Raw genomic sequence first — 24,977 nt, 5'->3', positions numbered from 1 at the left:
GCACCCTGTATCTGTGCGTGTCCTGGAAGTGACTACACCACATTTGAACAGGCTTAATTTATTAACTCAAAAGGGGACCACAGACAAGCCATCAGTCATCGTAAAATGTTTTTAATCTTCATACATTTTTAAATACACTTGGTTACAATAAGAACACGATGCAATCACGTTAAACAGACCCTTTTCACACGCCTGTATTTTGTTCTGTACAACATCTGCTTCACCTCTGTCTGATTCTAAATCCAACCTACCATTATCACATTTATCACCAGATCTCTTCTCCCATGCCCCCCCCCCCCCCTCTCTCCTTCTTCCCTCTCTCCATCCTCTTAGAAGTCGTCATCATCACAGATGTCCAGGTAAACGTCAAAGGCTTCTCGGTTACAGTTACCATCAGGGGTGAACACGTATTTATGGAACGTCCCGTCAACACAGATAGCTAGAAACGGGAGGAATGCAGAGAAAAAAAAACATATTTAAAACTATTATTACAATTTTACACGACACAGCTTTAATCGTATAAATTAAATAAATATACTGTTAATACCCACAGTACAATGAATGTTCCAACTACATGTAGGACAATAACTATATTGATTGATAGATATGAAACATTGCTCTCTAGTTGCTTAGAGGACTGACCGATGACAGAGTTGACGTTTTTAGAGGTGTTCTTCCCAAACGCACAGATACAGGCACACTCTGCCGGAACGGTGAAACTGGCCAATGACCACTGGCTGTCCACATACTGACCAATCACTGGGCCCACCTTCCCCACACGAGCCAACCTGTAGAGAGGGGAAGAGTGGTGATAGTGGCATAAACATGCCATGAACAGTAAATTGTCAAATTTGGAATTGAGGTACGCACAAACACTAGCCTGGTTGCCAGTCTTTTTAGCTAAAATTCCACTTCTTGTATTCCGTGTCATCTGTCATTGGCATATGACACTGAGTACAAGGATTGAAATATTATCTCAAATGGAATGCTAAACCACACAACGAAACTCTCTCTCAAACACACACATGCGTGCATCTTACGCTGAGCGTCTGTTGAGTTTAGTATCTTTGAGAGCAAAGATGTGAACAGTGCCCTTGTCACTGGAGGCACACAGGAACGAAGAGTCATGACTGAAGTTGATGCTGGTAAGAGAGAGCAAGAAAGAGAAGTGATGAGACACTCAGCATCACTTCCACCCCACCCCCCCCTTCCTCTCTCTCTCCGCCCCCAGTACCAGTAGAGTGTAGCAGGGTCTGTTCCTCTGCGCAGCTCCACTAGTTTGTCTCTGGTGGTAGTATCAAACAGTCTGATGAGGGTACCCTTGCGGGAGGCCGAGGCCGCGACGCTGCCAGGCTGGTTGAGCGCCAGGCAGGCGATCTCACTCTGGTGGGCGTTGATGGTAAAGGGGGCGGACGATGTGCCAGGCTTGGTGTTGGAAAGGTCCTGGAGCGTAGAGAGGGAGAGAGTTCAACACTGACTGACTGGGACCTCATGTGTAATGTGAAAAATTATCAGCACACACAGAGCAGTTTCGAAAGGGCAGATAGTCTTCAACACTAGGAATCCATCAGTCGATGGAATGACATGTGAAGGTGTGCTTTATGAACAGCTTATAAACCAACATAGTTAGTGTAGTACCATGCAATACACTTTTAAATGAAATGGATTAATTACCACAAGCTGTAGACTTCCACACTTATGTCCAGGGAAGACCAGCAGCTGTTTCTCCAGACTGGGGCACAGGTCACACAGTCCTTACAGAGAGGGAGAGGGGGGTATCTACACGTCTATCAGATAAACATAACCAGGAGCATGTGCGTATATGTGTGTATGTGTTTGTACCTTTAGGGTTGTCTCTGGTGTCAAACTCAAACAGTTTCACAGGGTTGTCAGGGAAACTGTAGACATAGATCCTGTTCTTTAACACAATGATGATCCTGAGAGAGAGAGAGAGAGAAAGCGAGTAAGCGAGGGGAGGGGTTGAAGTGTGAGAAAGCAGAGGGAGAAAAGGGGTAGTAAAACAACACACTACAGGGTGCTCTATGGAAAGTTGGGGCTTGTTCAGGAGAATGTTACTAAACAGATAGTAACTCACTTGTCGTGTCTCATGCGTACGGCCAGAACAGGCTTGGTAAAGGTAAACTCCAGCACTAGCTTGTCCTTGGGGTCCCTCCCCTCCCGAGCATCATCCCAGATCAACACTAGGATTTTAAAAAATATATTCGGTTTTGAATTAAATGAAAACAATACATTGGAATCATTATCAAACATGTTCTAAAATCTAAATACAATCAGTCCCAGTCACTGCCATAATTTAAACTGAGACCCAGCAATTTGACATTTCCATGACCTGCACTGCAGACATTGAGATGAGCGCAATGCAGGAATTTGCTCTCACAGTCATACGGAGTATCTGAGCATGTGTAAAGTTTATCTCTGCTCTTCAACACCCTTAGTAGTTTGGAAAATCAAGTCTAATCAGTAATTCAATCAAATATGTGGTCCGCTCATCCACTCACCTGAGATCTCAGAGAACTTGGGGTTGACTCCACCTCCTACTACAGCCAGCAGGTTGGAGCGATGCAGCATTGAACACTGGGCCACACTACCCACCTGCTCATGGTCTGACACACAAGCACAGGATGATCACACACACACAGTATGCGAACACACAGATCGCTCGTACCACAGGTCTGAATTCCACTCACCAAGGTGCCCCTTCTCTATAAGAGGCTCCACATTGTAGATCCTGACACCGGTTTCCATGGCACAACAGAAACAACCTGGGGAGGGAGGGGTAGGTACACTGATCAATGTACACTGTCTGAAACAAGAATAAGACTGACACAAGTAATGTACTCTACAGATCTCTGTCTGGCTTCACAGAGTAGACTACTCTCGTCTTACTCTGGTCCTGGTTGAACTGTAGACTGTTGACTCCTCTCGGTTGGGCCATGTTGGAGGAGTGACGTTAGGCTGATGTTACCAGGTAGATATAGCTTAGAAGAAAACCCAGGGCTAGGCACCCTGATTGAAACAAAAGAGAAAGAGAAAGGAAACATCACCGACCACGGTTTAGAAGCGGCACCGTCAACGTGTTTTTTCCCCCCCAAGCGAAAATAAGTTAGCTAGCCTGGTAAACAAACCCAGCCAGTGAATAACTCAAGCAAATTTGGCTCTCTATCTGCTGCAGTTATTTTTCATCGTAACAGCTGTATCATGTTATTGAACAACGAATATGGTGTTTAAAAGCTTACCATGAAGCGAGGGCAGAACACGAGTTAAAGATTAAAAGCGCTCGACACTGTTAAAATGTCTCCAACAAAGCTACACAGTGACGAAATGTTTTGTTGTTATTTTTCCTGCAGATGACGATGGTCGCGTGTTTCCGGTTTCTGACTTCGTGTCTCCACGCCACAAACGAATCATACCGCCACCTAGCGTGCTGAAGTAAAATAGAACTGTAGGTAAATGGTTGCAACCCGAAGCGTGTGTGTGTGGGGCCGGGGGGGGGCTAAACTTGTCACCAGCTTAGGCTTGTCTGCTCTGAGTATACTAAACAACAGTGTGTAGAAGGACGGAGTATACTAAAGAACAGTGTGTAGAAGGACAGAGTATACTAAAGAACCGTGTGTAGAAGGACGGAGTATACTAAAGAACAGTGCGTGGAAGGATGACGGTGTTGCAATTGTGGTGGGGATCAGTTCCTGGAGTGCCCTGTGAAGGAGATTGAGGTGGCAAAAGTTAGAGCGGCCAATCTAATGTCAGAGGCGAAGGCGATTAAAAGAATTGAGAAAACAAGTGATGCTAGTGAAGATATGATAGTGGAAGCACCACAGGCTGTAGTACATGTTTGCTGCCAGTCAAAAGATACCCTGTGTGTTAAAAAGGTGGATTTTGTGGCACTCATTGCCACAGCTGTAAACTGTACGGCTCAAGTCTCAAAGAAGTCTAAGAAACTGAAAATTGGGGCTGTGGCAGAAAAGTTTTTGGAACTTAAGGATTTTAAATCTGAAGACTTGCAAGGGGTACTGGGGCTGGAAAACGGCCCGCCCTCCCAAGCTCCCCTTCAGCCTGTGCAGGGATTTTTTTAACAGTAAAGTTGTTTGATGTATTTTATTTGATGTAGTTTGTTCAAGTTTCTGGGGGAAATCCTGTTTCCATCCCGTACAGTAGGTGGCAGGAAGTACATTAAAATGTGCAATCGTCAATATATCATAGAAGAAGCTCTGGTTGACAGGTATTGTGGAGAGAGAAGTGTGACGACACAATGGCACTAACTACAAACCATTGTCTCCTGAGTACAAATCAAGTAAACTTACTTATGAATCTAATCGCTCTCTTGAGAACCTTGAGAATTTAAGAGTCGTTCGGCAGTAGTGATTGCTCTGAAGTTGAGCCTGACCTGGATGAGGTACTTGTGGCGACAGGTGTGGAGGAGACTTCCAAGTCTTGCCCTGATGATCAAACCAGAGACGATTTTGGACCGCAGGGACCCACAGGGCACAAACTGATTGATCAACGTTGTTTCAACCTAATTTGTCAACTTATTGTGACATGGAATCTGCAGTGCCTTCAGAAAGTATTCACACTCATTGACCTTTTCCACATTTTGTTGCGTTACAGCCTTATTTTAAAATTGATTTAATTGCTTCCCCCCCCCCTCCATCAATCTACACACAATAACCCATAATGACGAAGCAAAAACCGATTTGTTGACATTTTTGCACAAAAAAAACACGGAAATATCACATTTTAAATAAGTATTCAGACCCTTTACTCAGTAATTGGTTGAAACACCCTTGGCAGAGATAACAGTCTCGGGTCTTCTTGGGTATGACGCTACAAGCTTGACACACCTGTATTTGTGGAGTTTCTCCCATTCTTCTCTGCAGATCCTCTCAAACTCTGTCAGGTTGGATGGGCAGCGTCAGTGCACAGCTATTTTCAGGTCTCTCCAGAGATGTTAGATCGGGTTCAAGTCTGGGCTCTGGCTGGTTCACTCAAGGACATTCAGAGACTTGTCCCGAAGCCACTCCTGCATTGTCTAAGTTGTGTGCTTAGGGTTGTTGTCCTGTTGGAAGGTGAACCTTCGCCCCAGTCTGAGGTCCTGAGTGCTCTGGAGCAGGTTTTCATCAAGGATCTCTCTGTACTTTGCTCCATTCATCTTTCCCTCACTCCTGACTAGTCACCTATTCCCTGCCGCTGAAAAATATCCCCACAGCCATGATGCTACCACCATGCGTCACCATAGGGATGGTGCCAGGTTTCCTCCAGACGTGATGCTTGGCATTCAGGCCAAAGAGTTCAATCTGGGTTTCATCAGACCAGAGAATCTTGTTTCTCATGGTCTGAGTCCTTTAGGTGCTTTATGGCAAACTACAAGCAGTCTGTCATGTGCCTTTTACTGAGGAGTGGCTTCCGCCTGGCCACTCTACCATGAAGGCCTGATTGGTGGAGTGCTGCAGAGATGGTTGTCATTCTGGAAGGTTCTTCCATCTCCACAGAATTCTGGAGCTCTGTCAGTGACCATCGGGTTCTTGGTCACCTCCCTGACCAAGGCCCTTCTCCCCTGATTGCTCAGTTTCCCCGGGCGGCCAAATCTAGGAAGAGTCTTGGTGGTTCCAAACTTCTTCCATTTAAGAATGATGGAAGCCACTGTGTTCTTGCGGACAATCAATTCTGCAAAAATGTTTTGGTGTCCTTCCCCAGATCTGTGCCTCGACATAATCCTGTCTCGGTGCTCTACGGACAATTCCTTTCGACCTCATGGCTTGGTTTTTGCTCTGACATCCACTGTCAACTGTGGGATCTTTATATGGACAGGTGTGTGCCTTTCCAAATCATGTCCAATGAATTACATCTACCACAAGCTGTTGTTTTCTCAATGGAGAAGAGCATGCACACATTTAAAAACATATGCTGTTGTCTGCCACAACTAGCTACATTTGTTTTGATCACTTTACACATTTATTTGGGGATTCCAACCCCTGCAAACGTAATTTGTCTGGTGACGTGCGAGCGGAGAAGAAGAGTCTCATTTCAAGAGTATTTATTTCTACGTTTCCTCTCCTCGCCTCCGCTCCTCGGTTAGCCTTTGACCTTTTTCAAAAAAGAGGCAAGGAGAGGACGGGAGAAAGGAAAAGAGCAAAACCATTTGGGATTCTCCCAGGGTGTCTGAGAAGAGGAGGAGGAGGAAAGGAATAGTTACGTGTCCCTTGAAGTCCCCTTCCTGTCCTTCACTCCCTCACTCTCTCCTGTTATGATGACCCACTGAGAAAGGGAACCAATAGACCACACAGATCAAAGACACACACACACCAGTCAGGTATCTCAAGATCCACTTCCAACTCTGCTGTCTGTTCAGGTACCCAGGACGTCGGGAGATGCTTTCAGAACCGGCCAATGGGGGCAACAGTCAGTGCTATTACCATCAAGCAGGCTTGGGTTTTGCTAGTGTGTTGTGGACAGGGGCGGCTCCAAGGGTCTTGTGTTGAATCCTAGTGATAGGCACTAGTTTTATTTTGTTTTGTTTTAACCCTATCCGAAACCTTGACCCTATTCAGAATAATTACCGAAACCGAACCAACCACAATTGGTGCAGCAGTCTAAGGCACTGCATCTCAGTGCTAGAGGTGTCACTACAGACACCCTGGTTCGAATCCAGGCTGTTTTACAACCGACTGTGATTGGGAGTCCCATAGGGCGTCGCACAATTGGTCCAGCGTGGTCTGGGTTTGGCCGGTGTAGGCCGTCATTATAAAGAAGAACTGACTTGAGATCATGTTACACACACTTACGAATTAGAGAAGTGTCTACTACAGGGATCTATAGCCTTAGATACGGGTGATTCCTCATGAAGCAATGATTCTTTTTTATTTTCGCAAAATTGTATCCACAGAAGGGTCGTTTTAGAGGAAGGATTGTTGTCTTAAAGCATAATTCAGAAATCATTAATTGAAGTTGGAACATTTGTGCCAGTATATGGAAATATTAGCCAAATATAAAATTGTATTTTCAATGTTCATGTTTATATTTTTCAATACTAATATATTAATGTAAGAAAATGTTTATTGAATTCCAAATACTACAGAGCACACACAGATGAAACATTATGGAGTCTTAAAGGTCTAGGTAAGACTAAAATGTCAAAACAATGTTTAAAAAATCCTTCGTCCGAAGGACCCGTCTATAGATGACTTTTTGTGAAAATCCAAAAATGTTCCTTTTGTTGTTCTAGTCTCGTGAGGAATCATCCATAGGCCCGAAGTTGATATTGTTCATCTCTTCAAAGCTTCACATTCCACCAAATCCACATCGGTGCAACACGGTCAGTCATGGTGAATTAATAAGTTAACAAATCACTGAGTTCGGGCCAAATCCCTGCTGCATATCTCCTCGTTTCAAAAAGCCTATCTCCTCGCTTCATAACGCCTCTGTCTTTATGGCTGTCATCAAATCAAAACAGCTTCAATGTGAGGTTTTCATAATGCACTAGAAGATACACACACACATACTGAGCTGGTCGTGGCATTGACGGAATCCAATCCAAATGAGATTCTAGTTTTATTGCTCTGCTGCTGTTTTGTCTTGCTTTTGAAAACCTTCTCAACCAATTCGGCAATGAAAAGTTGACTGTTGTGGTGTGTGCGGTATTTACAATAAGCCCCATAAACAGCAACATAGGCAGCAGTGGCCATATTAAAAAGGTGAAACTAACATTGGCAGGCAGTGTGCCTAGATCTGTGAGAATATACTGTACAGTCTAGTAATTACAGCTAATTTGATGACAAAGCAAAGCCTCAGGAACAATACACCCAGCCAAGTGTGTGTCGTACGCAGTCCCTTCTGTTCCCTAGCTGTGCCCACAGTGTGAGGGATATAAGGTGGGCGGTATGTAAATGAACTGCTTGCCTCCTCTCTGCCTAGTATTAATGTACTGCAGTTCCACTGCAATGTGCCAAATAGCTACTGTACCATTTTGCTAATATGGTTGCCTGCTGTACCTCCTTACACATTATAGGAGATCAACTTTAGAGAGATGCACTTGCAATTCCAACAGCTGTAGGTAATGAATTTAGAAGACAGCCATCTGGGACCAGGTCAGTTTGAATCTCATCTAGTTTAATGTATCCCTTTGCAGGTTCTCCTCTTGTATTCTCCCCTACCGGTCTGAGGCTGTGTTACCCCCTCAGGAGGGGGGGGGGATAAGAGAACAGCAAGTGTTCATGGTGCTCATTATGAGAATGAAAACAGGTTTGTACATCAGCGATATAAAATGAGATGTCATTACTGTTCTGGGGTTGTCTTGGACTCAATATCTGGTTAACGTAGTCACGTCTAGTCCTCTGGGGGTGTGAACCAAGGTTCATTACAATCCCGGAACCACAAACAGACAGTACATTTATGGTTCTTTTTATTATTATTTATGAAAGAGGGAAAAAAAGTGGTTACAGGATAAAAGCAATGCAGAACAAGGACAGGCCCGTGCACACTCACACCGCATACACGCTAGAGTACATCTATCTTTTTTGCAAGTGCATGGTAACAGTTGAATAAAATCAGGGGGAAAAGAAACCAATGCTCATCACTGCTTTCTGAGCCAAACACTGAGTTAGTATCACTGAAATAAACCAAAACACACTAGGAAAACATTTGATAGTATCACTGTGCAGGTTTCTTTTTTCCTGATTGCTTTGAAAATATAGGCTATTTTTTTTTACAAAACTCTACTACATGTCTTGCAAAAGCCTCCTCCATTGCCAGACCAAAGCCCGGTGGAAACTAACATTGTCCCAGATGATAACACTCTGGCTCTTGGTCATTAGGATTAGTTTGTTGTGTAGGGTGTCCAGAAATTTAATAAGCCGTGAGCCGATGAGCTTATTAAAGAGCAGTGTGCAGGTTTTTTTTTCCTGATTGCTTTGAAAATATAGGCTATTTTTTTTTACAAAACTCTACATACTAACCACAAAACCTTACACCAAACCAGCATGTCTTGCAAAAGCCTCCTCCATTGCCTGTAGAAGTGGGTGTTTTGACTAATAGCTGCACACATTGTTATGTTGCCACCACGTTGTTCCGGGATGTTGATTTTGCAAGGCTGAAACCGGCCTCGTCCACATATATTATCTCATGATGCACTGCATCTGCTTCTAGCTCCATGACACTCTGAAAGAGACAAGAAAAAACAAATGTAGCACAGTACGAAAAGACAGGGATCAGTCAATACGATGTAGCACCATACACTTCCAGATCCAGTACCAATGATAGGATAGTATAGCTTACCTGCAAATATCTCAATTGTTTTACACGGTCTGAGTTTTTTCCAAAAGGGACTCTGTACAGCTGCTTCATCCTCATTCTAGTGTGTTTCAGTAGACGAGACAGTGCAGAGAGACTCACTCTGTCGACGTTTTGGAATATGGTGTTATCTGCCATTATGTGGTCCTGTTGCCCAGCCTCCCTCATGCTCATCCCATGCTTGACAACATGGTCAACCACAGTCGCTCTGAATTAATCAGTTATTGTGTTCCTGACTCCCCTTCCTCTTCCCCGTCCTACTTCACCTTCCTTCTCCTCCTTCTTCATCTCCTCATCCTCCTCCTCTAGTTCTCACCCCTCTTACTCTCTGACCAATATTGGCCTCCATTGTTGTCCAAACCAAATGTTTACCTGTGGCCTATTTATAGTGCTCAAGCTCTGATTTGTAAGTGAACTCATTATCTAGAAGTCTTTTCACGTGTCAATGTGGAAAGGCAAGTGGCGAAATAGCGTAGCAACGTAGAGGCCCATGTTTACGGTTTTGCTAGAAGTGCGTTATCAAATTGCAAACTGACTGTAAAGCAGTGAGTTGTGTTTACAGTTTTGCAACAAAAAAAAAGTGAGTTCTAAAAATTACAGCCCGAGTGTAAAGCAGAGATCGTGCATTCAGTTTGGCACACCTGGAAAACGCATTGGCGACAAGTGTAAATGGTTTCAGAGACTTCAAGAATCACCGCTGGTGTTTCAGCATTCAGGGGAAAAAAAACTGTAATTACATTCCAAATAAAGCGCACGAGGGGAGAAAGATGAAGGGTTAAAAAGAGCCATAGGCACACGTAACACGTGTGCTGCCATAGCCATGCTGTAGAGGGCGCTGTAGACTCATGTGGAGAGCTGCGCTGGAGGGACAGGTACTCCACTGTCAGTTGGAGACTGGAAGATTACATCACCTCATAATACTATTTTCGATAATAATCATGCTTTCAAATGACCCGTTTATAAAGAGGGAGTGAGAGGGCAGTCCAGAAGAGGAGCAAGAGAGAAACAAAAATAATCAGACACAGAAAACGCCAGCACATCGAAACAAGGCTAAACCTCGGCTCCTCTTTCCACATAACAACCACTCGGTAGCCCTCACTGAGCAGCCTGAATGTACAATTTGGTCCACGGGGAATACAAGTTTATAGCCGACTGCATGCATTCAATTTGGATGGTAATATTAAAAGACTCAATATCGCCATCTGCCGGCCTTTGGGCTTAAGGTTGATGGTGCTCTGGGACCAGTGGAGCCTGCTGGGGGGAGGACAGCTCATAATAATGTCTGGAATGGCACAAATGGAATCGCATCAAACTATGTGTTTGATGTTTTTGATACCATTCCACTCATTCCGCTCCAGCCATTACAACAAACCCTTCTCGCCGACCTCCTGTGCCTGAGACTGATGCTAATGATATAATGATATGAACTACTCTCTCTCTCTCTCTCTCTCTCTCTAGATATTCCTCTCCCGCCCTCTCTCTTTCTGTTTCTCTCGTTCTTTTCCCTGCTTTCTCTCTTCTCTCTCTTTCTCGCTATAACTACATGACGAGGGAGAGTAGGGGTCACAAGGTGTTGTTCCTCGAAAGAGGTTAAGGTAATTTGTTTGTGTTAATGTTTCTGTGGTTGTCCAAGAAAGTTGTTTGGTTTTCCGAGAAAACTAAGCACCTTCTAAGGGTTGCTGATTGAGTTTAATTTTCCAGAGGGTCTCCTCCACTTTGTGTATGTCTGTGGATAATGCTAATGAACAGATACAATGTGCTCACATGATGATCCTGTTAATTAACAGTGTCTGCTGTAATTATGCTTCATTAGAATAACTGCAGTTATTCAGATGAAGGATTGTCGCAGGGGCCACTCATTGGATGCTTCCCAAATGCAGGGACCAGGGCTCTGGTCAAAAGTAGTGCACTATATAGGGAACAGGATGCCATTTGGACCCATCCATACGCTCACCGTTTGTTTGCCTGTAAGAGAGAGTGAGGTTGTTACACTCAACAATCAGGTCTGTGTTTCCCTCCTCTGGTTCAGTCATCACACTCATCACCACAATTAAAGGTCTGTGATTAAAATGTTTTCCTGGAATTGAATGGAATCTAAAACATGCCTCCCGTCCCCCTGTGTGTCTGAGTACATTTGTACCAGAAAGGAGGGTAATTAGTGTGTGTGTGTGTGTGTGTTTTTGAATGCATGTGTGTGTGCGTAATTATAGCTTGTGGGATGCTAGCACCACGCAGTTCAGAGTAGAGGGCGTTGATATTGCATTTTGGGAACCGTGACTATAAATGAGCAAACAACACAGAGCGGAGGTGAGGTGGGCTCTTGGCTTCACAGAGCGAGACACACAGAGAGAGAGAGAGAGAGAGGGGGGGGGTGAGAGAGGGAGAGAGGGTGAGAGAGAGAGAGAGAGAGAGAGAGAGAGAGAGAGAGAGAGGAGAGAGAGAGAGAGAGGTGAGAGAGAGAGAGAGGGAGGGGGGTGAGAGAGAGTGAGAGAGAGAGAGAGGGGGGAGAGGAGGGTGTGAGAGAGACTGAGAGAGAGAGAGGAGAGGGGAGTGAGAGAGAGGGAGAGAGGGGGGGTGTGAGAGAGAGAGAGAGAGAGAGGGGGTGAGAGAGAGAGAGAGGGAGAGAGAGAGAGAGAGAGAGGTGTGAGAGAGAGAGAGAGAGAGAGAGAGAGAGAGGGAGGGGGGTGTGAGAGAGAGAGAGAGAGAGAGGGGGGTGAGAGAGAGTGAGAGAGAGAGAGAGAGAGAGAGAGGGAGAGAGAGAGTGAGAGAGAGGTGGAGGAGGAAGTCTTGAGCTGGGAGATGGTGCAGGGGAGATCAATACGTTTAATGTGGATGGGATCCAGTTTAATGAGGATAATTCTGTACAGATCTGTGTGAAGAAGCTGGAGCAGATACACCACTGGCCAAGCAAGGGAGAGAAGTTAAGGCCCTGACACGCACGCATGCTCATGTACACACGCGCACTCATTCACCCACTACCGGCAAAGCAGAGAGAGGGGCCAAGAGAACAAATCAATGGGAACAAGAGAAAAGTGTGGAGGAGATTAACCACGGTCAAGTTAGAAACCGCGTTTGCTGTTTGTTTTCTGTTTCATGTATTTATTCATATATTTATGAATACATAAATATAGAGAGTTCCTCTTCCTGTTCTTTTGCCCATCTTAATCTTTTATTTTTATTGGCCAGTCTGAGATATGGCTCTTGATTTGCAACTCTACCTCGAAGGCCAGCATCCCGGAGTCGCCTTCTTCACTGTTGACGTTGAGACTGGTGTTTTGCGGGTACTTTTTAACGAAGCTGCTAGTTTAGGACTTGTGAGGCGTCTGTTTCTCAAACTAGACACTCTAATGTACTTGTCCTCTTGCTCAGTTGTGCACCGGGGCCTCCCACTTTCTATTCTGGTTAGAGCCAGTTTGCGCTGTTCTGTGAAGGGAGTAGTGCACAGCGTTATACAAGATCTTCAGTTTCAACTAGTCTAATGAAGGCCAATTGTATTGCTTCTTTAATCAGGACAACAGTTTTCAGCTGTGCTAACATAATTGAAAAATGGTTTTCTAATGAACAACTAGCCTTTTAAAATGATAAAGTTGGATTAGCTAACACAACATGCCATTGGAACACAGGAGTGATGGTTGCTGATAATGGACCTCTGTACGTCTATATAGATATTCCTTTACAAATCAGTAGTTTCCAGCTCCAATAGTCATTTACAACATGAACAATGTCTACACTGTATTTCTGATCAATTCTATGTTATTTTAATGGACAAAAAAAGCTGTTTTCTTATAAAAATGAAGACATTTCTAAGTGACCCCAAACATTTGAACGGTAGTGTATATTCTTTTAAAGTACGAATTAAACCAGAGAAGAACTACGATGAGAACACGAGAATGCAGGCCAGTGCCAGTACCTTATTTAATGTGCAGGGGGACTGACAATTGACTAGTAGTAGGAAATACATGTAAACAGGGCTGAAAAGAGACTCGTAGCTGGAATATATAAATATTTATGGTAATATACTAATGGTGAAATCTATATGTAAACAGGAGTAATGGTCACCAGTAGCAGGATAAATAGATAAATACTAATGGTTATGGCAATCAATAATCATTTTAGCAGCATTGTAGGTTGTGTCTGAGTGGGTAGAGACCTGTGCATGGGTATAGATTCACTGTGGACAGTCTGTGGGAGAGGGAGTGGTTGTTAGCCATTTAACAGTCTTATGGCAAGGGGATAGAAGCTGTTTGGGAGTCTGTTTGTCTGAGCCTTGATATACCGGTACCGCCTGCAGAATGGGAGCATGGAGAATAGTTCATGTCTCGGTTTCTGGGGTCTATTCTGGGGTGTGAGAGGACCATGTTAAGTCTTCAGTGATGTGGACACCGTGGAACTTGAAGCTCTTGACCCACTGTGGCCCTGTCGATGTGGAAAGGGGTGTGCACCCACAAAAATGACCGTGAAGATGCCTGCCAGCTGGTCTGCATGCTCTGAGAATTCCCCCTGGAATATCGTCTGGCCCTGTGGCCTTGTGAGTGTTGACCTTACGTTGGCCCCGGAGAGAGAGATTATTCAGTCCTCTGAGATGGCGAGGGCCCTCGTGCACGGCTCTGTGTTGTTTTTGTCGAAGTGTTCATAAAATGTATTGAGTTCGTCTAGTAGAGAGCCATTGTTGGATAGATCACGGCTACCTTTGTAATCCACAATGGACTGTATCCCCTTCCACGTGTCAAGCGTCGGAGCCAGTGTAATAGGATTCCACCTTGTTCCTATACTGTCCTTTTACCTGTTTGATGGATCTGCGGAGGTCGTAGCGAGAGTTCTGGTACATGTTCGTGTCCGCAGCTGTCGCCTCGGAGTTGGCTGCAACGGCCCTATGTGTGTCTGTCCTTTAGCTTAGCGCATACCTCAGTGTTAATCTAGGGCTTTTGATTGGGGAAGCAGTGAACCTTCACTGTGGGGACAAAGCCAGCGATGCTTTTCCTGATGAAACCCGAGGTGGTTAGCTCATCGACGCTGTCAGTGGAGTCCCCAAAACATATTCCAGTCAGAGCTAGCAAACAGTCCTGTAACTTAGCCTCTGTTTCGGAGGACCATTTCTCTATAGAGTCACAAGTTGAAGCTTCTGTTCATTTACAGGAAGCAGGTATATAGAGACATGATCTGATTTGCCAAGCTTGTTGTTGTTGAGGAATATATAGAGTGTGCCCTGAGTTGGAATATATACAGCAGTCACGATAACAGATGAAAACTCTCTCGGGAGGTAGAAGGGTCTGCATTTGACCATCAGGTATTCCAAGACAGGTGAACAATAGGTTGAGACTTCCACTGCGCTTCAGTCTGTACACCATCTGTTGTTGATAAAGAGACATACCCATACCCCTCTGTATTTCCTTGAATCCGATGTCCTGTCCACTCAGTGAATGGAGAATCCATTGAATTGGATAGCCATGGGGGGTGTCTTGTCTGATAGCCGTGTTTCAGAGTAACAGAGACATTTTGTTAATAACATGTTGCTGTTACGAGACTCCTGCTGGTAGCAAATCTGTGATGGGAGGTCATCCATCTTGTTATTAAGTGACTGTACATTGGCCAATAGAATGGAGGGAAGTGTTTGCCGGTATTCCAATCGCATTAGTATCAACAGAAGATCTTTTGCATCTTTTTTTCACCAGCGATTCCTCTTGGCTAGCCCAAAGATTGGATCAGAGGTACATAAAGAGCCCAGGGCGGATGGGTCGAAGTTGCAGCTGAAATGTAGGTTAGTCACTGCCAATCTGATGTTTTAAAGTTTTTGTCGTTCATAAGAAATTATAGCAAATACAAGTAGTGTAAAAAGAGTAGAGATAACGCCAAAATAATCCCAAAATAGCAAATACAGTACGGCGCCATACAGTACGACGCAATCTTATATTACGATACTGGTGAGGTTACACAGTAGCTGTGGTGTTGTGTGTAACTGCGGCTTTTAATGGATTACTTCTTTCAGCCATATGCACACACACACACACACACACACACACACACACACACACACACACACACACACACACACACACACACACACACACACACACACACACACACACACACACACACACACACACACACACACACACACACACACACACACACACACACACACACACACACACACACACACACACAGATGGTTCTGCTCCTGTGCTGCTTTGTAGGAGGGCCGTGGGTGGCTCAAGAGGGAGCCGAAAAGAAATCTATCCAGCGCGTAGGTCTTCAGGATATGCAGGCTTTAGTTCCAGCCCAGCACTAACACACCTGCTTTAGCTAATCAAGATTGATTGATAATCAATCAGCTACTCTTCCAGACTACAGGAAGAGTAGAGATAACCGCCAAAATAATCCCAAAATGCTTGATTAATGTGTATAATAAGGTAACTGTGCTGGGCTGAAGAACAACCCAAAACACAATGTCAAAGAATACTAATATGCTCTGCTTGCATTTAATGTCTATGGAGATATACGTACACATTGTTATGAGCGTAGTATGATTGATCATACAGTCCTGTCTGACACCTTGGGTAAATTGAGGTGATGTGGATCAAATAATAGGTACTAACACACACACACACACACACACACACACACACACACACACACACACACACACACACACACACACACACACACACACACACACACACACACACACACACACACACACACACAAACACGCACACACAAACACAAGCACACACACAGCAACAGCGCCTCTACAACCTCAGGCTCTGAAGAAGTTCGGCATGGCCCTCAAGACCCTCACAAACTTCTACAGATGCACCATTGAGAGCATTCGGTCGGGCTGCATCAAGCCCTGGCATGGTAACTGCACCGCCCTCAACTGAATGGCTCTCCAGAGGCTAAATGCTGCCTGCCCTCCAGGACATTTTACAGCACTCTGTGTCAAAAATCATCAAGGACCTCAGCCATTCGAGTCACGGTCTGTTCACTCTGCTACCATCTAGCAGACAGAGACAGAAAAGGTGCATCAAAGGAATGAAAGGCTGCAAAACAGTTTCTATTTCCAGACCATCAGACTGTTGTACAAGCGATCGCACAATCTACTGTACTAAGAGACAAAGATACACTCACACATACTGTAAGCTCACACACACACCTCATACACATGCACACACCTGTAATCCCATATACACTCACACGCACGCCTATGTCCATACTCACAAACAAACGTACATAGACAAAACTCGCACACAGCGAACTCTGCTATCCCACGTACAGTATATGGAGATAACACTGGAACGCTTCTTTTATACTGTTTACACGCCGTGTGTCCATACTTCATTCTTCACATAACTCATTCTAATATGCAGAACGTTCGGGAAAGTATTCAGACCCCTTGACTTTTTACACATTTTGTCACGTTTACAGCCGTATTCTGAAATGGATTAAGTGTTAAAGCAATCAACACACAATACCACATAATGACAAAGCAAAAACAGGTTTAGACATTTTTTGCACAGTTTATTTATTTCATATAAAACTGAAATGTCAAGTTGACATAAGTATTCTGACCCTTCATTCAGTACTTTGTTGAAGCACCTGTGGCAGCGATATCAGCTTTGAGTTTTCTTGGGTATGACGCTACAAGCTTGGCACACTCGTACTGCTTTTCTACTGCTGCTCTTTAATGATTTGTTATTTTATTTGAATTGTTTACTTCTCTATTTTTTACTTCACACTTATTTTTATTAAAACGGCATTGATGGTTAAAGGCTTGTAAGCTGTAATGTCGACACCTGTGACAAATAAACATTTGATTTGATTTGATGTGGGGAGTTTCTCCTATTATTCTCTGCAGATCCTCTCAAGCTCTGTCAGATTGGATGGGGAGTGTCGCTGCACAGCTATTTTCAGGTCTCTCCAGAGATGCTTGATCGAGTTCAAGACCAGGCTCTGGCTGGGCCACTCAAAGACATTCAGAGACTTGCCCCGAAGCCACTCCTGCGTCGTCATGGCTGTGTGCTTAGGGTCTTTGTTCTGTTGGAAGGTGAACCTTCGCCCTAGTCTGAGGTCCTGAGTACTCTGGAGATGGTTTTCATCAAGGATCTCTCTGTACTTTGCGCCATTCATCTTTCTCTCGATCCTGAATAGTTTCCCAGTCCATGACACTGAAAAACATCCCCATAGGATGATGCTGCCACCACAATGCTTCACCATAGAGATGGTGCCAGGTTTCCTCCAGGCGTGACGCTTGGCATTCAGGCCAAAGAGTTCAATTTTGGTTTCATCAGACCAGAGAATCTTGTTTCTCATGGTCTGAGTCCTTTAGGTGCCTCTTGGCAAACTCCAAGCAGGCTGTCATGTGCCTTTTACTGAGGAGTGGCTTCCGCCTGGCCACTCTAACATAAAGGCCTGATTGGTGGAGTGCTGCAGAAATGGGTGTCCTTCTGCAAGGTTCTCCCACCTCCACAGAGGTGACCATCAGGTTCTTGGTCACCTCCATGACTAAAGTCCTTCTCCCCCGATTGCTCAGTTCGGCCGGGCGGCCAGCTCGAGGAAGAGTCTTGGTGGTTCCAAACTTCTTCCATTTATGAATGATGGAAGCCACTGTGTTCTTAGGGACCTTCAATACTGCAGAAATGTTTTGGTACTCTTCCCCAGACCTGTGCATTGACACAATCCTGTCTCTGAGCTCTAAGGACATTTCCTTCGACCTCATGGCTTGGTTTTTGCTCTGACATGCATTGTCAACTGTGGGACCTTATATAGACAGCTGTGTCCCTTTCCAAATCATGTACAATCAATTAATATCCTGCCCAGGGACTGCGGTTGAAAATTAGCCGGCTGGCTAAAACCGGCACTTTTACTGAAACGTTGATTAATTTGCACTGTCCCTGTAAAAAAAAAAATAAACTCAACTCAACTCAACTCAATTGAATTTACCACAGGTGGACTCCAATCTAGTTGTAGAAACTGCTCAAGGAAGATCAATGGAAACAGGATGCACCTGAGCTCAATTTCAAGTCTCATAGCAAAGAGTCTGAATACTTACGTAAATAATGTATTTATATATATATATTTGTCCATTATGGGGTATTGTGTGTGGATTGATGAGGAAAAAAAATAATTGTGTCAATTTTAGAATAAGGCTGTAACGTAACAAAATGTGGAAAAAATTATGGGGTCTGAATACTTTCCGAATGCACTGTATCTACTACTTTATATTGCATTTTGTTACACTGTTTATTTCTACACTGGATTCTCGACATAGCTCACTCTAATTTATCTACTGCTCATATCATTCCAAGTATATCTTTTTGGTGTATATGCTAATAGATTGCATTTAGATTACTGAAACCGTGTTAGTTGGATTCATTTTGACATTCGGGATTTCTTGTTTTTTTTTATCATAATTTGTGTTCTTGTTTGACAGTTAGCTATACTGTTAGGCGCTGGTAACACAAGCATTTCGCTGCACCTGCTAAATTGTATACGTGACCCTTAAACTTTGATTTGATTTGACACACACACACACACACACACACACACACACACACACACACACACACACACACACACACTGAGATTAACACCTCCCTCCCCTGCTTCTCATCTCTCTCTAATCGTGTTCATCTCCTCCAAACGAGATTGATGTCCTGGGAACCACAAATCGATATTCCTGTTCCCCTGGGGAGGAAAATGTATGTGGGATGGGGAGCTGGTGGAAAGGCAGTTAGGTAGAATACTTCCCCCTAGGACATCACTCACACACACACACACACACACACACACACACACACACACACACACACACACACACACACACACACACACACACACACACACACACACACACACACACACACACACACACACACACACACACACACATCCAGTATGTCACCCTCAGTCCCATTACCTGCTAATTAAGATGTGAATGATGTCCTCTGGGAGAGTGTGTGTGTGTGTGTGTGTGTGTGTGTGTGTGTGTGTGTGTGTGTCTTTGGTTTTGCTATCCTTGTGGGGATCCAAGGGTCTCACAAGGATTGTAAAACAAGGACAATTCTGGGAAGTGGTCCCCATAGGGAAAAATTATTTTACGCTTAGTTAGGTTGAAGGTTAGGTGTAGAATTACGGTTAAGGTTTGGGGTTAACGTTAGGGTTAAGCTTATAGCTCTGGTTAGTTTAAGGGATAGTGGTTAGGGAAAATACATTTTTGAATGGGAATCAATTGTCTGGTGCCCAAAAGGATAGTAAAACAAACATGTGCATCCGTGCGCTTGAATGCTGCTGAAAACGTCTTCTCAAGATGAATACACAGTCAATGTCGCAATCATAATAAAAGATAATTGCACATTATAGTCATATTTTAAATGTAGGGCATCTAACTTTCAAATCCTCATACCCAATGTTCCTTCCAATTATTTGCATGGAGAAAATTCTTAGGTCTGCAGAACGCAAACATGAATGTTCTGAAAATTAGGCTCAATTTCCGGTGCATTTACTGTGAACAATGAGGCAGTACACTTAAGTTACAGTTTTAACAGAAGGCTACTGTGGCAATTTGATCATAATGTCGGCCTACCCGATTGGCCTACCATCAAAAAATAATAATATTATTAACATGGATTTCGCTGTTCTATCATTCAGCCTACAGTAGCAGAACATGTGTTGGTACTGTGTTGTTCAATGTAGTCCTTCATTCCATTAGACTTTTGGAAAACAACTTGCAGGGCTTTACAGTTTATTTCGATTGCTAAACGACAGTCGGCACAACTGGAGTCACATGTGCAAAACTCTAACCACAGTCTGCACTACCAACAGTCACCTGAGCTAAACAGTTCACATCACCTGCAAAACTCATTCCAAGCAACGCAACTCTTAACACATGGCTCAAAACACGCTCAGTGCAGCCAAACACTATGCACAACCCTCACTGAGATAACACACACTGTCACTCAGAACACACTGAGAGTAAAAACACTAGCATCAAACACCAATACAGAAAATACAAACTTTTCATCTTTACAGTTTGAACAAATTCAGTGACTTCATACAAAGTAATATTTTCTTCAAAGAAAAGAGTGACATTCTTTCACGTGATTTATTACAATTTTTAGACCATAACGATTCTTTAAGGTAAATGAAAATTAGCAGTTTGCTTCAATAGTCTGTAGTAATTTACGGAATTACAGTAATGAGAAAAAAAAGGTAGAAACTAAAAGTACATACTGTAATTCGAACAAATAATTGAGGGGCTAATCCTGCCTCTCTCTAGCATCAGGCCACAGGTTTTCTTCAACATCACATCTAATGTTTTCTCTTGCCATGCACCTGGGGAAGAACCTTCTGGAGTGCCTTATCCATCCCTAGCAGTCCTCTGGACTCGTGTCCTCACATCCGGCACGCATGGCTTCCAAAAGAGACATTTGGTCATGTGGGTGGTGACCAAACACTTTCCACCTCCAGGCAGAGAAAAACTCCTCTATTGGGTTGAGGAAGGGTGAATATGCAGGCAGGTACAAAACCATAAATCTGTGATGTGTTGCAAACCAATCTGTGACTGCTGCAGAGTGGTGAAAAGCAACGTTATCGCAAACTATGACAAAAACTTGGGGGTTTCTTACTGGCTCCCCCTGTTCTGCTGGCACTAGCTGAGCATAGAGCTGTTCTAGGAAAGCTATAAGCCTTTCTGTGTTGTATGGGCCAATGAGTGGTGTGTTGAGAAGCAAACCATCATTGGCCATTGCAGCACACATGGTGATATTTCCCCCCCTTTGGCCTGGAACCTCCACAGTGGCCCTTTGACCTATAACATTCCTTCCTCTGCGCTGTGTTTTGGCAAGGTTAAATCCAGCTTCATCGATAAATACAAATTAATGTGGTCTTTCCAGTGCTTCCACCTCCATTACTCTCTGAAAAACAGTAAGTGCACAGTTTTACTGTAGAAATGCTAGTGTTTTTTTACTGTAAATATTTTGTATAGCTGTGTACGTAACCTCAGACGTCTTACCTGGACATATTGGTATCTTTGCTCTTTTACCCGTTCACTGTTTCTCTCGAACGGTACAGTGTATAACTGTTTCATTGTAACTTGGTGTTTCTTTAGGACTCAAGCAATAGTTGTTGTGCTGACAGAATTAACATTTTCAAATATATCATTATCAGCCAGCACTCTATCTTGAATCTCCCACAGTTTTATTGCATTGTTGACAACAACCATGTCAACAATAGCATTTTCCTGCGCATCTGAAAATATTTTTCCTCTTCCCCCTGTTGGGGGCAGCCTTTGGGTCCTGTTGTAAAAATATATTTTACAGTCAAACTTACTGTAATATATATCTGTGTAAATATTCTATAATTGCAATACAAAATAGATTCCTGTAATGTTTTCATTTACTGTAAGGATGTAACTCTCACCTGTTTGTATGATGGAAAATTCGCATTACAGATGCCACTGTGGATCTTTGCAGATTGGGTTGCACCCTCAACCCTGCCTCTCTCAATGAGAGACCATGATTCACGACATGGTCTATGAGTGTAGCCCTTATTTCATCTGAAATAACTGCTCTTTATCTTCTTTGTCTTCCTCCACGCATCCGCCCTCTCCCTGCCACCCTTCTCCCTCCACGAACCCATCTTCCTTGTTCCATTTCCAAAATGAGTCTTTCTGAGCTCTACCTATATATACTGTAATATGTGTGTGTGTTCACTAACAAGTCTAAAACAAGACACCTGCTTAGCCTTTCAGCTGAAATTGCAATCAGCAGTGTTTGAAAGGCACAAGGCTGAAATCTATTCCGTTTTGAATGTGTGGTTCACAGTTTTGACAGCAGTGTGTTAGCATTTGAACAAAGTGCTGTAAATCCACAGTGTTGTGCAGGTTGTGGTTAAAGTCATGGGATAAGTGTGTAGAGTTTTGAAAACTGTGTTTAAGCAATGAAAAACGAACTAGAGTTTGGTCCACATGAACTGCTGCTGTGCAGACTGTAGTTAGAGTTTTGCACATGTGACTCCAGTTGTGTCCACTGTCGTTTAGCAATCGAAAAAAACTGTAATATTGCAGATGTAATTGTCTGTATCATTTTCAATCCCCCATATATCTTTTGGGGTACATATACAGTACTGTGGTTGGAACCAAAAATCTCAAATTTGGACTAATCAGATCAAAGGACAGATTTCCACTGTTCTAATGTCCATTGCTCGTGTTTCTTGGCCCAAGAAAGTCTCTTCCTCTTATTGGTGTCCTTCAGTAGTCATTTCTTTGCAGCAATTCGATGACGAAGGCCTGATTTTACACAGTCTCCATTGAACAGTTGATGTTGAGATGTGTCTGTTACTTGAACTCTGTGAAGCATTTATTTGGGCTGCAATCTGAGGTGCAGTTAACACTAATGAACATATCCTGCAGAGGTAACTGGGTCTTCCTTTCCTGTGGCGGTCCTCGTGAGAGCCAGTTCCATCATAGCGCTTGATGGTTTTTGTGACTGCACTTGAAGAAACTCTCTTCTGTATACCACCCCTACCATGTCACAACACAACTGACTGTCTAAAACCCATTAAGAAGGAAAGAAATTCCACAAATTAACTTTTAAGAAGGCACACCTGTTAATTGAAATGCATTCCAGGTGACTACCTCACGAAGCTGGTTGAGAGAATGCCAAGAGTGTGCAAAGCTGCTATCAAGGCAAAGGGTGGTTATTTTGCAGAATCTCAAATATATTTGGATTTGTTTAACACTTTTATGGTTACTACATGATTCCATATGTGTTATTTCATAATGCTGATAAGTAGGTGTGTCCAAACTTTTGACTGGTACTGTATATATCTAACTGATGGGATGTATAAACAATATGGACGGTATGTGGATGGACTATGTAGTATATCTGAAGAGTAGTATATGTACAGCAATAGTTAAATAGGACACATACAGTACCAGTCAAAAGTTTGGACACACCTACTCATTCCAGGTGTTTTCTTTATTTTTACTATTTTCTGCATTGTATAATAATAGTGAAGACATCAACACGATGAAATAACACATATGGAATCATGTAATAGCCAAAAAAGGTGATAAACATATATTTGAGATTTGAGATTCCTCAAAGTAGCCACCCTTTGCCTTGATGACAGCTCAGACAAATTATGCTACCCTCTGCCTATTGGCTACATAGCTTATTCCAGACATTCTAAAACACTGCCCCTTTAAACATAAAAAAGCTCTTCATCTGACTTGCTTGTCAAAGACATGCACACATTGTGTGCTCTTGTAGGAAGGAACCACTCCCCCATTGTTAACTGGAAATTAGCTCTCACTGGGCTAATAACTCACTAACTAGCAAAGAATGTGAACAAATGTAGACAGATGGCTAGATGCACCTCTGGACAACCACATCTACTCTCGACCGCTCGTTGTAAACACAGTACATGTTACATTTGCCCCTGCCACACCCTCTACTTCTCATCCCTTGTCTCCCTAACCTGCCGCCTCTCCCCCACTGCTCTCTCCCTCTGCCTTTGTGTGTGTGATTGTGTGAGTGGAGACAGGTGTGCTGGAAGTGGAGCAGATCCCCACCAGCTGCAACCTGTTCCATAATCAAGGCCTCTGCAAATACTCAGCCCTGCCACTCCCACGCTGCTAATTTGTTGCCTCTGTGCAGTCGGTTTGCGGTTCTCGCCAATTGTTTCTGCATAGATCCTGTTATCCTGTTGTGCCTGTTTTTCCCTTGACTGACGCTGCTTTTCTCTCTGCTACAGTTCCGTCCACTCTGACTTTGGTCCCTGTCTCCAGTCCCTCATCTTGTCAGTCCGGCTTTCCTGCCCTGGACCCCCACTCTACTTCTTCCTTGGATTCCGCTCCAGACCTGCTTACCCTGCCCTTACTCCGCTTGCCTCAGTTCCTGGTTCCCTGCTACCTGCCCAAGCTTCCCCTGGCCTGCACCCCATCTCTCCCTGCTTTTCAATAAATACCTTAGCTACCTTATCCCTGTCTCCTCGTCTGAGTCTGCACTTGGGTTCACCTGCTCCACCCCGTGCAACAGTCCAGTTCAAAGTGAATGGTACAGATCCATATATGTTAATGTATATTTGCGCATTGCCCTACTCAAGCTCTGATTAGTTATGGCGCACCGCTCTGTGTAGAATATGAGTCTGAGTCGTGCCTGTCTATGCAATAGAATGCTACTCCGAAGCGCTCTTCCTACAAGAACATTTCTTGCAAAGTTTGTTTTGCATACTAAGTCTTGCATAGTTTGTTTCGGTATATTACATTGAAAGTACTGGTTCCAGCACAATTCCCACAGTAGAGCGAAACATTGACATTGTTAACTAAAAGGGGAGCTTAGAGGGAACATTGCCCACACCTACATTTCACACCATGGCCACTTTAAAGCTGGAAGATGAAATGCTTGTTCTAATTTCAATACATTTAGATCATGGATTATGACAAATATAGACCCACTCTACTCTACACTCCACTCATACACCTGAAACTGGAGTTATTCTGACCTCTACCCACGCGTATGGTTACCTAACGAGACATTGGCCAGTGGATTTTGGTGCAACTTCTTCGAAGTAGCTCGTATAGATTGTTTCCTGTTGGATGACTTATTTTAGACATGAGTCAGGGTATTGCACAACATCCAGCTCGTCCACAGCAAGACCTCGGGAGTTGCAGC

The 24,977-nt window shown here is 43.7% G+C and overlaps 1 protein-coding gene across 1 annotated transcript; it reads right to left on the bottom strand.

Moving 5' to 3' along the window:
- Nucleotides 1-95: 95 nt before the first annotated feature.
- On the bottom strand, nt 96-3,372 carry wdr45 (WD repeat domain 45). The gene is made up of 11 exons (XM_064972350.1): nt 3,258-3,372; nt 2,908-3,027; nt 2,709-2,783; nt 2,520-2,624; nt 2,096-2,201; nt 1,843-1,937; nt 1,675-1,754; nt 1,235-1,443; nt 1,041-1,142; nt 643-788; nt 96-439 (listed from the first exon to the last, which is right to left on the bottom strand). The coding sequence occupies exons 2-11, from the start codon at nt 2,954-2,956 to the stop codon at nt 330-332; spliced, it is 1,077 nt and encodes a 358-aa protein (XP_064828422.1). The 5' UTR covers nt 2,957-3,027; nt 3,258-3,372; the 3' UTR covers nt 96-329.
- Between the last annotated feature and the right edge of the window lie 21,605 nt (nt 3,373-24,977).

The sequence above is a fragment of the Oncorhynchus masou genome, chromosome 8 (genome assembly GCF_036934945.1).
Source record: "Oncorhynchus masou masou isolate Uvic2021 chromosome 8, UVic_Omas_1.1, whole genome shotgun sequence".
Classification (NCBI taxonomy): domain Eukaryota; kingdom Metazoa; phylum Chordata; class Actinopteri; order Salmoniformes; family Salmonidae; genus Oncorhynchus; species Oncorhynchus masou.
The sequence above is the reverse complement of the archived record's forward strand: the minus strand, read 5'-3'. Positions and strand labels throughout refer to the sequence as shown.